Raw genomic sequence first — 16,965 nt, 5'->3', positions numbered from 1 at the left:
GCTTTGTTAAAGATGGCACATCAGCTCCTCAGAGTCATAAGTAGGACAGACGATTGGGGTTGCATGTTCCTGTTGAGGAAAGCGTGCCACAAAAAGTACGTACATTTAATTCCTTGTCCACTCTATTATTCTTGAATGCTTAAAAAAAAGGAAAAAGAAAAAAATGTTTTCCATTTGGCAAGGAAAAATTACCACAATAGGTCAGGAGAGCTAATTTATTTTCTTCTAGATAAAGGTTTCACCCATTTCCTTTTCGAGTTACGTATGTGCACTGAGGTCCTAGTAAGAAGTACAAATGTAAGTCTTTGCCGAATTCCTTTCTGAATTAAATGTTAAAATTAGTCAAAGGTGTCACAGACAAGATCATTTTAGGAAGTGCTGAAGATAACTAAAAGAAAATACTTCCTGTCATTCCATACTCCAAGCCCTGTTGTTATTTCTCCAGAAACTCCCATTTAAATATGCAATCTGCTTGTTTTCAATATGCAAAAAATCAACCATGTTCCTTCCATCTAGAATTTAAGTGCAAACCCAAACTAGCAACAGGTGCAGACAAGTTCTAAAGATCAAGAAAATCCAGCACTTAGTGAATGGTTGTGATATTGTATCTTGGAGCTAAAAAAACAGAGCAGAAGTATTCTGTTCGTTATATTTAAAAATAACTTCATTTCAGACATGCAAACATTAAAAGATCAGTAGCGTACACATATTCCACCACTGGACTCACTGAATTCATCACCAGTAGCGCTACTGATATTGAAACTGCTAATTATTTAGCAATAAAAAAAAAAGAGAAGTATCTGTTCATTATCTCATGTAGTTGCACTTTCTGCCAAGAATGCTCTTAGTGTGATTTTAACAGATTAAAATTAGATAGGAAGGATAACGTTCCTAACAGCTCCCAGCCCAAAGAAAGAGCAGAATTGGACACAGGACCTGTACATGTAATACCTGACATATGCAGGCACTCCAGTCTACCCCTTTGCTCAACAGGACAGAAGATCTGGAAATCTGAAGATGTCTGGCAAATATGAAATTGTGTCCTAAGTTGTAACTTAATAGTTTATTACACCACATAAATCAAGAGTGAATATTATCTCCATAAGAACTAGATGCAAATCATTAATAAATAATAATTAGCTGTTTCCTGGGCCTGCCATCTGGTAAGCATTTTTCCTAGCCTGTAACTCCTGCTCGTTGCACTTCTCCAAAGCAGCTAAATGATGAAGACAGACTATTCCCTTTCTCCTTTGTTTGTGAAATGTAGATACCCTAGATGCTGGTATCCACTTACATCATCTTTGTTACCATATCTCAGCATTCCCCATGTACAGCTGGCTTCACTGCCCTTTCCAGTTTCTCTGTCTTCATACCTTAAAAAGCTGCAAGGAGCCAGAAGTTACTGAGACCTGCCTTCCTTCCATCCTGCTCTCAGAAACACGTGGGCACTAAGATAACCAAATTAGTCATTCTAACCTGTAAGTGGCTTTCATTAGTATTATTATTTTCATCATATAAATTATCTTCCAGATTAGGTCATACGAATTTTGAGATCCTGTGGTTTCCTAGCAACTCCTCTTACCACTCTACATGCAGACACAGTGTGCCGTTTTCTTTTCCTTTTTTAGACTATCTGTGCAGGGTTATATCCAGTAACAATGATCTCAGGCCTGGCCCTAATGACCTTTAGTCACATTTGTGGGATAAGATGCAAAAGTCAGGTATTCCTCTCCCAAAGACATTTGCAGCAGATGGCCAGAAAAACACGGCCCTGTGCTTGCCTGTGTCTTCTGTCCTAGAGACCAGAAATATTGATTTCTGTAAATACAGGTCTAAGATCACAAAAATATACCCACAAGTGTTAAAAAAAAGACAGCATTGGGAAGACCCCACCAGCCTAAATCTCTAGGTTTCTGACACTGAAGTATGTGATAGTACATAGTGTAGGGTTCTCTGCAAAAAACTGGGCCTTCAAAGCTTGTGTGGGTCGTTCCAAGTGTAAAGCTTTTGCTTCTGTAGTTTACTCCTCACCTGATCTGTAAAAGCACACCAATTTTAATTAACTTCTCTAGCTAAGTTAATCAAGATATCTACCAAATTTAATCATGATGAGGACACAGAGTTGGGTGGTGTGACTATCCTAGACAGTCTTTTGTGTAGGAAAATAGGATTAATTCCTATCCTTCCCCACTGACATTTTTTAAAATAACAATGTCTGTTCTAAACTACAAAAGCTGTGGGGCTTAATTATTTAGATAGCTAGTGGCCCTGTTTCAAAGAAGAAAAGAGAACAGATCTCGGAGACGAACTATCTCCAGTCCATGTGGAGTACAGCTATTAATATTTGATCTCCTGCTAGCCTGGAGGCAAAGGGAATGATGTTCATTACGAGAGCCTAGGACTGAATCCACTTTAACAATTAACTGAACTGATGATGATAGCAACTGAAGATGACGATGAAATCTTTCCTGCTATATGTGAGGTTGGTATGTTGGGGGACTCTTGTACTTCCTGCAGCAAAGAGCTGATATTTTGTCAATCACAGAAAGGACATAAAAGCCTTCTGTGGTTGCCATCAGAGCATCACTATATCCAATATCCAGTCCTGATAACAGGAAGAGATAAGATAATTGTGAAAAGTGAGGAACAGAGACACAAAGGCTTACAGTTTGAAAAGAGATGAAATAACTTAGTGGAAATGCAATTAACAGGAATAGGGGACTATTCCATCTCCCCGTTACATGCCATTGTCTTTCAGTCTCTAACCCTCTGCTCCCTGCCTCTACCTCACCTTCACATTTGCCTCAGAGAAACTCCACTAGTGTCAATAAATACCTTGTTCAGCACAGGTTGTGACTTGGCTCTTACCCATAATTCCTGGCTTCTAATCTCTTTTGGGGGCATGTAGAATCTTTATTTCACAAAACAGTTCCAGACAGGACTTGCAGACAGTAATTCATTTTTTCCATTTTGGATACTTCTCTGGATTGTCCCCTGTGGTCCCTCTCATTCATTTATGGAGAGAGCACCTGAAAAAGCCTAGCAGTCTAACAGCTAATAGAGGCAGCTACTCTTTGGGTGGTATCCATCTCACCTACATATTCATTTAAGAGCATATGGCAACTTTTCCTTGCTCCTTTGCTGTAGGAAACCACTAATGGCCATAAGAAATGTACTTCACATTGTGTCTGCTGCCAAACAGCTGTTCCTCAGGCTCCCAATCATATTTTGAAGGTGGGAAGGAATCAAACTGAGACTTATTAGGTCTTTTTTCATCCAGTACTGACTTTGGCATCAGAGTTACAGACCTCCTCTAACAGCAGAAGTTTTAATCTGGTCTGTGTCACCTGTCCAACTTGGGGAACGTTAACTGCTTTGTTTGGGGCTAAGGTAGAGTCTACCACTGCCTATGTAGTCTTTGAATTTTTTGTTCCAGATTCCAGTCTCCGGCCAGTTTTTACTGAGGGCACAGAACACTCAGCGGTTTGGGAAGACCTAAAACTGAAGATCCAATTTCATTTTCTTTTTGTATCCTCAGTCTAATCCTTCCAAATACAACTCACGAACCTTTCACAGGGTCACCATAGAGCCCTGTAAAATACTTTGGACCCGTACAAAGTAAGCTTCATCAGAGATTTCATGCTCATATATTGACTTGGAGTCCTAATGTGAAAATGAGTCAATGAAATCTAGGCCAAATACAGAAGAGAAATTCTATTGTGGATGTCCACATTTTGGGGTGACAAAAGTGGGCCTATTTTTCCAGACTGGTCACTGTCTGTGCCTCCTAAGTAAAGCTGCAAAACTGTATCCTGCACATGTTTTTGCCTGGGAAACTGCATGCTTAAGCAGAAGCTCTTGAGGTTAAATATGGAGGGGCAGAGAAACTCACGCATGTACAGTAATAGAGCTCCTAGAATTATTACACTCTCCAGACCCACTACAGATATTTGCCTCTTGGCTTTACCCTTCCTACAGTGTATACCCATTAGCACCTCTAATTAGAGAGGAAAATCACGAGTTCCATGTTATTTAAAAGATTATGCATTTTAAAATACAGCACAATGTAATTATTTTTTAATAGCCACAGCTATTTCATGTATTTACTTTTAATGGTGTTTGAGTCATAAATTAACAGTGAAAAATAAAAAGGCAAATCAGCTCTTGACAGAAAAGCAGGCAGCATTTGAAAGGACAAAGTGGAAAGCTAAAAACTGTATGAACAAAAGGGAAGAGGGTCTTATTAGTTTTTCTTCCTTGCCTTATTCAGGACCATTTTTTAGAATTTAATTTGTCTTTCTAGGGGTCAAGAAGGTGAGGGATAAATATTTGAGAAGAGTGGTTTGTTCTTTTGGAGTTGAGACTCCATGTTGTTGCTGAGTAACTTATGTCTGTCTGTCAAGAGATGTGTATCTTTGGATAAACATAGGCTTATATTATCAGATACCAAAGCTAATAAACTACTACTGCCACTGCAGAGGACAGAGGAACAAGTAAGGTACCTTTCCCTACTGCAGAATGATATATGTAGACTTTTTCATTAGTATTTTCCAATTTTAAATTAACATTCTATGTTACTCGGCTGGTAAGCGGAGTAAAGTACCAAATCTCTGTCTGAGAGGCTCTCATTAGCCGCTTGCATTGCAGCAGCATCTACAGCATCACTAAGGCCCAGGTGTCACTGTGCTAGACGCTGACCAAGCAGACCCACAGGCCTCAGAGCACAGAGCTGAAAGATAAAGACAGACAGATAAAAAGATACATAGTCAAGCACATTAGACAGAAGGTCAGTCATGAGCACAACATGCATGCAGACCACGTGTATGCTGCTACATCACACAGTCTTCCTTCTCATACAGTCCTCTCATGCCAAGGACACATCTAAGACAAGTGTCTTTAGTTGCTATACATCTCACTCTCCAAAAATGAACAACACATGAAAGGATAAACAAACAGGCAGGGTCCCTATTTCCTACCTCTGGAAAGAGCATTAACACATTGTGGCAGACACTGTTCTTCAGATATACGTAGTCATCTGAGTCCTACAGACAAACTGGGAACAGACCTATGTTAGCTGTTCTTGACATCAGACTTGTCCTGCCTGTGTACTCCTTGTATTTCACCCCCAGGGTTTTTCTGGTATGATGAGAACCATAAATAACCATAAATTTCCTTCTCTGGCATAGACAGCACAGGACTGATTACTCGATGTGCCAAAGTATAAATTCAGCTTGCTTGTCTTCACAGAAAGCTCGACTGGCAAGGATTCGAGTGGCCAAAACGGGTAGTTCCAACGCTTATCTTCACAGCAAGCGCAACGGCCTCCTGAATGAAGCCTTGGAGCTGACGGTGAGTGCAGAGAAAATAATTCCTTCCACATAAGAGTTTGAAAATTTCCCTATTCCCAACCCTCTTTCTGGTCTCCCTCCCCCTCTCTCTGTTGTCACCTAATTGCTCGTTATTCAGTGTGGCAGCCTCACACACTGAATAGTGCCATGCTATAATTATGCCCTAATGTACTGTACGTAGGGATAGCTGGAATCCAGCTGCGAGACTGGATGGGAGGAAAAAACTTTCTTAAGCTCCTTCTTGAACTAGGAGATGATCCAGCCTTCATCATTAATGGACCAGCTTCACAGTTCTGTCTGGTAACAGTCTGCCCTTACTATAAATACCTACAATCTTTTAACAAATAGTTGTTTATTTTTAAGAGCTTCTCCCTAATATACACATTGTACCACAGTTACTAAAGAACAGCGTACTGTTCAGAAATAGCTCAGTAAAACCTAACTGCTTTCTACTTTTCTAAGAGATGATTGTGTGCACACATCATGAGTCATGTATGAAAGCACACACATACATGCAAACTGAATGCACTCTCCTCTGCTTCTCACCAAGAGACAGCCCACAAGCATACTTCCATCGCCTCCACATCGACAGGTTTCAACAGCTGAAATCAAATATGGAGAGGAACAGGAAAGTAAGAGGAAAATATAAGGAAGTCATTGTCTGATGTATGATTCCTGGCAGCAATAACTCTGGAATTACTACAAGCTCCTCATTGCTAATTTGTGGTAGAATAAGACCATCTGATCACACCCAACAGGGGAAGAAAATAATTCCTGTTTCAGGCAGTTTGATGGTGGTTCACGTCTAACAAAAAAAGGCATCTGTAGGCTAATATTAGCTATTCATGAGACATAAAAGTTTTAAGTGTGTCAAATTGCTCAGCAAAATCAGTGGAAACAAGATGAGGTTATTACATTAAACCTGATCAAGACCAAAGCAGGTATTAGCACATTTCATGGATTTCGTTTCAAATAAATCAGCCCTTGGCGCACACGAGGAGCAAAGCATGAGATGAAGAATGCTTAGCTGAGCGACCAGAGCTGCCTAGTATTTGTTCATGCATCTTTACTTGGGGCCTAATCCTTCCAAAGTCTGCTGTTTCGCCTAGTATACTTCAGTGCAGGACAATGTTTGCCTTTGTAAAAGCAAAGCTGAAAAGCCTTTTCAGCTCATGGAGTTACAAGTTGCTCACTAGTACCTGACCCCATTCCTATTCAAGTTCAGTGGTTAAATTAGCACCAGATTGCTCTGTCAGCCAGGTACATATCCCATTCTTGATACCTTGCCCAGGACTCATGCTAAATTTAATGGACTTCACGTGGCCAGATTGCCATAGGATGGGTTTGTTATCCAGCAGTAATTCTAACTGTAATTACTGCACAGCAATTACTAGATATTATCACTTTCATCAATGTATCACTGTGATCAATGTGTAATTGCTTACAAGTGCCCAGCAGACTGCCCTTGTGACTGACACCTTGTGGCTTTATCCAAGACAAGAATTGCCCCAAAACATGTCCTGGCTGTCTCTCAGTAGTTAAACTAACAAACTGGGAATGAAGAACTGTTCAGGATCCAGAAATATGTGCCAGAATTTCCTCTCATTAGCACCAGAATTAATACACTGAAATCATCTTTTGAGGGAACAGCATATCTTCAGCCTGAAGCCTTGCACCAAAGTAAAGATAAAAGGGAAGGAAAGGATTCATCCAAGGAGAGCAGCAGGAAGAATTTTTGCTCCTAGAGAAAATATAGACTCTTGCTTTAGAAACACGTGGATTTGTCGCATTTTGCATTCACCATCTAGACACCAAGTACTCAGAGCTTTTTCTTCTCGTTTAGAGAGATGAAGGGAGTGTTGTTAGTGGGTTTTATGTCAGAAGCGCTCAAGGGATGGTGAGCTTCTTCCCATGGCAGCAGCCTACATATCCTCTTAGTGTTAATCTCCTTGTATAGCTAGCCAAAATTACCTTTTTGCTAAAATGCTAGGAGGCGTATATCCTGGGAACGGTAGGTTGTGAGGTCTTGTCCCTTTTCACAAGCAGAATCTGCTTAGCCATAAAATAGAGAAGCATTATAGCCATTCTTATAGGAAGGGACAGCTTACCACTGAACCAGTTCATCTCAGTTCACCAACATCCAATTTTGTGTGCTGTACCACTAAGCAGAAGAGGTAAAGTAGAAGTACTTCAGATTTCAGAACTGAATGCTACGGCGTGTTTCAGTCTTCCTCCAAGCAACCAGCAGCTTATCGAATGCCTTCCAAGAACAAACTGAATGGTAGCTGGCATCAAACCTTTGCAAAACTGGCATCCCAGCTCAAATAGCCATCCATCCCCTCACTTCCCCCCTACCGGGCTTTTTATTACAGGCAGACTCTTCTAATGAGGACACAGATTTTGTTTGCCTGTAGGTACCACTGATGCAATTTTTACAGATAGGCATTCTTCAGTAGTAAAATCAAAGTGCCAAGCATTTGTGTGATGTTGGCACTCTTACTGTTCTAGGTGCAGTAGTTCCTGCAGCTCTCATTTTCTGTTTGCAGGCCAGGATGTTCTAGGTGACTATATGCTTTTTGTTTCTGAAAGCCCAGAGCTGGCTGAAGAAAAGGTGAAAGGAAGATGAGGTAGGAGTCAGACTCACTGGTGGTACCTTTTATTCCTGATTACTGCCATCCCTTGATCTGCTCACATCAGCTGCAAGTGAATCCTCTTGATGGAATGCAGAAGGACAGATTAAACTGTGCTGCCAAAATTTTACCTTTGATTCAGGTCTTTAGACAGAGGTAGAGAAGGCTTGTTTTCCAATTCCACTTATATCTGCTCTGAAACATGGCTACGCAGGAAAGAGTTGTGAACTCTTCTCCTGAGCCCTTATATAAAGATACTGTTTGCAGTATCTGCTCTTTCTCTGTCCTTTTTCAGAGTGTTTATAGCGTAGCATCTTACTTGTTTTAGGGCATGTAAGGAAAATGTTCCAACACAGACTTCAGCAGAGTGAGTAATCTCTGCAGGGTAGGAGCAGGACCTGCCTGATGCGTTGGTTCACTGAGAAGACTGTTAATAAGAAAAATGGAACTGACCTTTTTTAGGCCACTTCTAAAAATACTTCTGGGAATGCTCATCTTCCAAAACAACAACAACAAAAATTCATAACCTGCCTAAGAAGCATTCCAATAAGAATATATTAACTCTTTGTACAGTAAGCCAGCTTTCTTAATGTATCAGTTCAGCTACATTTTGGCATCTGTTAGAGATACAGAGTTATTCCACCATTTAAGAATTACAGAACCATGTGTAAATAGCATCCAGAAAGCAAATTTTCAGTGAATAACTGGGACACATGAGTGTATTTAAAATCAGTGCTTAAAGCATACCTGCATTTGACACCACCCCCCCCCCCCCCGTAAGAGCAAAGGACAAAATCCTGGCACTTCTGCCAAGATGTTCCACTGTCTCTCCCATCCCACCCTTTTTTCCTCCTGAACAGTCAGATACTGCAGTTTTGTGTCTAAGCAGATATTCAAGCAATACACACCAATTTTTGATTTTTTGGATTTAGGCATTATAGAAGATACCAAGCACCCTTTACTCAGAGGGCACAGTTTCTAACCCCTAATTGCCATTTTAATACATCTAACTGTCTTTGAAATGCTAATCACCAAAGACACACAGATTAACACATCTGATTCTAGAAAACGTGTCATGAAATTATGGTGAGTTTCAAGATCAGCGAGTTTAATCAGTAAAAGAATATCCTTAACGATCTAGATTTTAAGTTTGCCACCACAGAATAGAGAAAAACCTAGAAAACCTAGAAAAATAAACCTAGAATAGCATACAGACTCTTTAAACAACCCCTACTGGTTCTTTTCCTTCCGTTTCTGAGGTGCATCTGATCATCCTATCATACAGTAAGTGACAGATGCTGTATTTTGAGGAAAGTAAGCATACGATTCATTAATACAGCGTGGCGATCAAAAATACAGAGTACTGGATTCTACCACCAAGTTCACTAAGCTGGCCTAACATCATTCTGATGAATGCTTAACAGCAAGCTTTCTGCATGAACTAAGCACAATGCATATACTGAACTCAAGTTCCTAACCTCTTATCCATTTCTATTTCAGCTGTTCCTAGCAGATCAAGACCCATAGCTTTACAAAAGCACAACAATTAGTCTGAGATCTGTAGCTTATCCTAATGTTATGCCATATTGATATTTGAACAATTTCAGTACACAGGGAAAATAAAGGAAAGCTGGTTCCTGACTGAGGCTGTCGGGTGTGCCTGTACAATGAATACATTTGAAAATATTTGAACATTCAAAATACTTGGATCACGAGCTCCTTGGGACAGGCCTGCCTTGCTCTGTTATTGTGCTAAGTGATGTACAGAGGGTTCCTGGTCAATTTTCAGGGCTCCTAGGCACTGTGTTAATAAAACACAAATCACAGTAAGCCAGCCTACTGAGTGAAAGCCATACCTTCATCGGGAGGTAACGCAGATAGGGCCTCCTTCTCCTAGGACACTGCCACCACATTTTCTGTGATCGTAAACCCTTTGCCACTGCTGCACGATGCTTCTTCATTTCAAGTATGCTTGAATAGGATAATGTATATATATTAATTCTTATGTCCCTAGTGCCTGCCTGTTCCTCGCCTTGCACTTCACACTGCCTTGCAAAATGGGCTTGACCTCAGAAGGGGTTAAATACTTTCAGTTCTTGCTGAACCCAGTTCAGCCCGGTGGATTCAGGGTCTGTTATAAACTCCCCACCAACAGCCACACACAAAACCACAGAGGGAAAGGGCAGCTCCATTTTAACGCACTGCAGGTATAAAGTATGAAAAACAGATAGCTATGTGTTCACAAAGAGAGGAGGTAGATCCAGGAGTCCTGTCACTTCAAACAGCATTACAAACAGGTGACATCCAAAACACAAAACTCAGGTTCATATTCTCTGATCTAGCCTTCAACTATGACTCGAGGTTTTGGCAACGACACATGCAAGTTCCAACAGGCCCAGCTCTGCATAGCACTAAAGGTCAGATAGAGCCAGCGCTTCCAGCTCAGCACAACCGAGACAACTTCGGCTTTGTCTCCTAACAGATGCTAGAGTTCAGGGTACATCCGTTGGCATTCAAAGGTCACATTAAGCTTAAAAGTCTGAACAATTTTTGCAAAAATAAAACATCGTGAGTTCTTTTCTTTTACCTTCTGGTTCCTGAACCTTCACACCACGTAAACAGTATTTCCCAGGTCTCTACCACAGCTACAAAATAGCTGGAAACATACAGTTTTTGAATCAAAGCTGAGATCCTCACCAGAGTTTACAAGCCACAGCATTAAAAAAAACGAGGAAACCTAAGAATTACGGTAAGAACTTGAGAGCCACCAACACTGAAATTGTTGTCTTTCTGCTGTGAAAGCTATCTTGGGTAGTTTTGTTTGTTTACTCCTGGTTTGGGATTTTTTTTCTCCTTTCTCTGGCTATTTAGGGATCTACTGAAGATGAGCAGCACATGACTAAAGGCACCTCCTTAATTGAAAGCCAACATCACCACCTGCTGCACTGCCTGGAAAAAACAACTGTAAGTAGAAACACAGCCCTTCTACATCTTGCTAAGTTTTTGTGCCTGGCCCAGGCTTCATAAGGAAAAGACGCGTGCACAGTATGCCCTAAACTGGCACTCGGTCGTACATACCCAGTGGACCCACAAACTGTGCCAGAAGGGTCTGACACCCAAATTCCCAAGAATGTGCTGCAATGGGACAAATATACTTTTATTTCATTATGACTTTTTTTAAAAAAGAATCACAATGCAAAGGGATAAAGGGTGTGATTGTCTGCTACTCCACAGTCATCTGCACCAGTTCCAAGTACGAAGCAGGTTGCTCAGTTCACTTGAATGCAAATAAGATGTCAGCAGGCAAAGAGCTAGGGAGATCCTATAAACAAGATGTATACTAAGTTTAATTTCTCCAGAACTCATGAAAAAGAGCTAAGCTGCGTTTGTCTTGTGTTGTCAGTCACACATCATACATCCTCACTGCTTGTGCCAATTAGTAACACTGAACAGTTGTGCTGTCTTAGAGGAGGAAGCTGATGTCAGTGACTCCAAACTGTGACCTAGACCCTAATGCAAATCAGCTGGCAAAAATAACCTTTAGCACTTCATAAGGAACAGAGCAGATGAACTCTCTTAATGGGTTTAAAGGTTGCATACATCTTTTCTCACTACAGTTCTGGTTTTCAAGAGCAGGTAGTTTCTCTCAGAGCTAGTCAAGCAGCTTCCGCTATGATGACTTTCCTGTTTATGCCACACAAGGTGTTGGATTAAGAGTTTTATTTTTCATTATTGAGTGTTTCTGTATGCAGAATTCTCTTGGAAAATTTCAGATAGTTATCTCACGAATCTGTGATGTTCCAGGTTTATATAAGAGGTTTTGCAGTAGGAGAATACATGATCTATACCATGGAGCGTATTATTTATATCATGGCTCATTCTAGAAAGAGCAAAGAGAGTTTAACCCTTGAAATATTCATGCCTCTTTCTATCTGCATCCACCATCAAACGTACTTCTGATTTCCGACTTGCAAGAGCTTTCTTTTAAGATTAATCACCTCCACTTTCATAGTTCAGTTTATGCTGGAATAACACCATTTAGGCGTCAGCAATACACTGGAAGAAGATGACTTGTTAATCACACTGACCTGCTGAAGAGAGCTGGTTTATCACAATGAATGATGAAGGTCACCACTCCAAGGAGAGTGAACTGATTCTTCCTGTATCAATAACTACCGAGTTTATTTTATAAGACTCATCTTGCCTTTGCTTCTAGTCATTTTGGATGCTACATAACAAGCAGACATTTCACAATATAGTTCTTTAGTTTAGAACTCCACGCTTAAAAGCTTCACTACTATGACCCACGTTTCACAAGTAATACTTCCATTTGTAAACTTTATTTTGCACTGGGAGCTGCATGAGTCGCTCCATTATTAACGAGCCAGTTTGGGTGCCGGAAGTAATGCAGCCATATCATATCCTCATTTGTAGATGTATTAGCCTACCACACAAATAAATCTAGATTGCCTCCAGCACCCAAGGCTACTCAAAGGGTGAGTCTCAGTGGTTGAAAACGTTCCAAATGTTGTTATTTTTCTTTAAAGAACAGCAATAGTAATGATACTTTGAATTTTGATGAAAACCTAGAGGGAGAATCTACAGAATACTTAAGGCATTTTCCCTCCATTTTCCAGCCAACTGTTACGATTATGTTGCATTAAACCATATAGCAAGTTTTGATTTTGGTCTGAAGTTATCAATCAAAATAGTTCAATCAGCTTGTGTGGAAATTCTTTTCAATGCACATAATCTATCAAAATACTATGCAGCACCTCTCCCTCCAAAGCATTAAAACATAGTACAAGAATTTTTAAACACTGCAGAGTCATTTTTTTGATGATACAAAGTTGCAGGTGGAATGCAATGAGGAATGTACCATGGTTGCAAACTTGTTTCAATGGGCAATTCACCTTTCCTTAAACTAGGCAGAAGGATTCTGAAAATACAGTATTTATTTTCGCAGTATCTGCAATTGTCACTAGAATAAAGTCTTACAATCAAATGGCTGTGAACGGCTCACAGATCTGGTGCTTCAGAAGACAAAGTGACCCTGAGGTACCTGCAGCTGCTCTAACAAAGGCTACTCTGCCATATTAACACAACACATGGAGTTGGTACAAACAAAAGGAGTTTCTGCACTCCGCCTTCCAGATTGAGTATGGACATTCACATGCTATATTTTCTCCCATTGCTATGTCCACTGAATCCAATCCTTCAGCCCAAACCTTTCTTCTGTGTTTCCAGTGTATGATCAAAAACCATAGCCATTGGTGATCCAATGACAATAAAATTCAGATTTGTTTACTCGTGAATCAGCAGCTCAAACTTTGTTTTCCTTTGCATTCTGGCTCTCAAAAGAACAAAGTAATAAAGTTGTCACAAGTCTTATGTTCAAGAAAAGAACATTAAAAAGCTAAAGTATAAGAACGAAGGAACAAAGGAGTCTGATTCAAGCAAGGTTTGGTAAAGAGAAGGTCCAGTTGCCCATTCAAACTTGAGCAAGACAGCTGCAATGCTGAGACCAAAGGACACAATGCTGGGACTAAATTTTTGAATGCCGGAACGGACAATCAAATGTGTTTTTATCTTTTGTTGGCATGTTGTCCTGTAGGGATTGTCCTATCTTGTGGATGATCCCCTGTTATCTGTACGAACTTCCACCATCAAGGTATTTCCCTTTTAATTCAATTTGTTCTTCTATGATCTCTGTGATGTGTCTCAAGTGTTTGGTTCCTTTCTTGTTCCTGGTCTTGTCCTTGGGAGTTTGTGCACGTGGTTCTTTTTTTGCTACCCAGTGCTTTTATTTTACAGTAAGAGTTATTTGTTCCAATGAAAATCAATGGCTGCCTTCACCCTGGTTGTTTTTGTTACCCATCCTTTCTGATGCTGACGGACTGGATGAAGTATGTGCATTACAACTATTGGGGCATTCATACATGCGCACAAAAGTTCTTCCTTTCAGGATATTTTGTTTCTTTAGCATAAAAATGCTTTAAAGATTCAGTTTTCTGGATTTCCTTCCCCCATCACTTCCCTCTGTCAGCTGCCATTTTTATTTCTACCAGCTGTAACTCATCTAATTGCAGCACCCAGTGTATTCCAGGTATGCTTTGCACCCAACAGCAAATACAAGTAACATCCTGTAATTAAATTATCTGACAAGACAATCCTCCAGATATATTACAATCCTGTCCCCAAGAATAATGGAAAAAGGAGCCTGAATCTCCTCTCCTGTGGGGTTTAACAACCATGTGGCATCGCAGACGTTTTGAAGCCACTTCTGGGATCCAGACATATGAGTGAAAGGAAAATCAGACACAATATATTAACCATCTCAGATTGTGTAAGCAAGGCAGTATTGACAGATTATCATGCTTTTGTCACTGCAACAGCTTCTCTTATTCCCATATTGATTCAGGACAGCAAAACCTCTTGGCTGTAGCGAGTGGAAGGGCAAAGTCATCTCTTTCTCTGTTCTTGTCTGCATTTCTTTCTTTAGATCTGCCTAGTGCAAACATTTTCAGGTGCAAGGGCAGAAAGCATCTTACACAGACAAGGGGCTAACACTTCCCACCAGACTAGCAAAATACACTATTGAAAATAAACTGCTGTTGGGTCATAGCTGTTGCTGTTGCCACAGAGAGTAACGACGTTGTTCTTTTTCCTGCCAGAACCATGAGTTCATAGATGAGCAGCTGTTCGAACAAAACTGCATGGAGAGCTCAATGCAAAACTACCCATCTTCTCGGAGCCCCTCCTTGTCAAGTCACCATGGTTTGACCACCTCCTGCTGTTCTCGCCGTAACAAGAAGACCACTCACCTCCCCAACTCCAGTGTGCCAGCCACTCGCCTGCGGAGTATGCAGGAGCTCAGCACTATCCACATCCAGTGCAGTGAGCAGCCCTCACTTACAACAAGGTACAGTAAGTAGGCTCTTGCTGCTAACTACTGCATGCAAACCCCTAAAAGGGCATTATCCAATTGAAATGGGTTTGCTGCAACTTCTCGCAGGCATATTCTCCAGCCAGAGAGAGAGAGAGATACAGAGCTGGGAGGATCCAGGCCTCCCTCCTTCTAGTAGAATCCCAAGAATAGTGACTCCTAGCTGCTGTGTGCAACACAGGGGACTGGGGGAGAACCAAGTCAAAGCTAGACTCTAACGTAGCTCTTCTCTGACCAGACTGGACTTAGAAGAATGAAGTCCAGCTGAAATCTGCCTATAAAGCTCTTAATGGCACAGGCAGGAGGCCAGCAGTCCCCAGCTGTAAGCCAGTCACCAAAGCTTGCACAGTGTCACTCTACCACCCATACCACACACCTCCCACATAGCCCAGTACTTGCAAGTTTTTACTGGGCCCAGGCAGACAGAGACAAAGGAAACTGGTTCATCAGTGTCTACATGCAAAAGCCGGTAGAGAGCTGTACATGCTGACCTGATCCACCAGGAAAACTCATTTTACTGGTTTTCACTATCCAAAAGTTTGAATTACAACTGTAAGCAACAAGCATCACTGGGGAACAAAGGAGGAATTTCACAATGGTGTCTCAATAGCTCTCACATAAAGAGCCATTAGTTCCATAGGAGAAGAAATGTCTCTTTCAATAGACAATTCTGAAATTGGGTGTGTCATTTTATACATAGCTTGCTGAAAAATCATTTCCTCACCACATCTTGCTTGCAAGTATTAAATGACTTTCTAAATTCCCCTCAGCCCATTAAGCCTCTTGTACACTGGGCTGTTTCTGAAACTAGCATTCCTCTCCTCCCCACTCCTATCAAAAGGCTCTGGAAACTGAAACAAAGCTGCCCCTAGCACAGCACAGGACTACTCTGTGCCAGGGTGAAGTCAGAAGAGCATTTCAGAGGACAAATTATGAATGAATAAGCACAAAACAAATTTCTGGCTATTGCAGTTTCAAGATGATAGAAGTTTAAACCAGCACCTGAAATAGTAATCCAGGGGGAATGTGAACTATCCTATTTCAGCAGTGCTAAATCAGATGTCAGCCATGGTATTTTAACTGTCACCACTGTTAGTTATTTCACTTACTACCAAACTGTGTAAGAACAGAGAATATATTATGAGGATCAGCATCATCTACTCTGAATAATCGCTCATTTGGAGCTGGTCTGTAACAGTGCTTACAGAGGCTGCAGAAGGGCAAGAGATGCTGAGATTTCATAATTTTTACAGAAGCAGGATGCAGCTTCCCAGACTTTTGGAAACTCTGCCTTAGGTCTTTCTGCTGAGTCTGCCGATGCAGGAGGACGTTTATTGTGACAGCTCCAAATCACTGGCAAAAGAAAAGGCTTTTAAGTTACTTTTTATATGGAATGCAACTAACTGGGGGAACTTTTTTATGGGGAATGCAACTCACTGGGTGAATCTCAGACTCTGCCCATGAGGACTCAGCTTGTGACTGAGATAGCTGGGGAAACAGAATGGGTTCCATGGTGTTTCTTGGGATGCTTGAGAGGTCAAGAAAAATCCTCTTGGTAAGTCACTCTGAGATAACCACAGCAAGAGCTTTCCAATTGGGAGCTTTACATTTTAAAAGAGCAGGCCTTGTGTTTAAAATGAACATGTTGGGCTGGTAATAGCAGACTCCTGCAGCTATGCAGATGCACAGAAATCAACCCATCATTTTCCCCTCTGTAATTAATTATAGGATGCAATTGATGCAGATCTAATAAAAATGCTCCCAGCTGCCAGATCCCTGAGACTACTGCAGGGGGATGAAAAAATAGAAAAGATCAAGGGATAGTGAAAAAAGAGGCATTAAAACTGCAAGGAAGACAAAAATCTTTCTCAGGAAGACCTACCTGTGCTCTGAAAAGATGCAGTACACAGTACAGTATATTTAAGTGCCCTCTTAATTATACCAGATTTATGCAAGAATGAAACAGAAAATGTAAAATGATCTGCCCTATGCAAGGCTGTATCCTAACAGGAATTACATTAAAAAAGGTTAGTGTAAACTG

At 40.9% G+C, this 16,965-nt stretch overlaps 1 protein-coding gene across 6 annotated transcripts in view; it reads left to right on the top strand.

Moving 5' to 3' along the window:
- The window catches only part of KCND3 (potassium voltage-gated channel subfamily D member 3), a 140,502-nt gene that overhangs the window by 120,181 nt on the left and 3,356 nt on the right, over positions 1-16,965 (top strand). For 5 of the 6 annotated variants that reach the window (XM_068918153.1, XM_068918154.1, XM_009672160.2 and 2 more), the window contains 4 exons: positions 5,248-5,349; positions 10,850-10,942; positions 13,593-13,649; positions 14,653-14,900. In XM_068918153.1, the coding sequence (XP_068774254.1) occupies positions 5,248-5,349; positions 10,850-10,942; positions 13,593-13,649; positions 14,653-14,900 (500 nt within the window). The remainder of the gene's footprint in view (positions 1-5,247; positions 5,350-10,849; positions 10,943-13,592; positions 13,650-14,652; positions 14,901-16,965) is intronic. The other variant, XM_009672163.2, reaches the window with a different exon arrangement.

Source organism: Struthio camelus, chromosome 24 (genome assembly GCF_040807025.1).
Source record: "Struthio camelus isolate bStrCam1 chromosome 24, bStrCam1.hap1, whole genome shotgun sequence".
Lineage (NCBI taxonomy): Eukaryota > Metazoa > Chordata > Aves > Struthioniformes > Struthionidae > Struthio > Struthio camelus.
The sequence above is the reverse complement of the archived record's forward strand: the minus strand, read 5'-3'. Positions and strand labels throughout refer to the sequence as shown.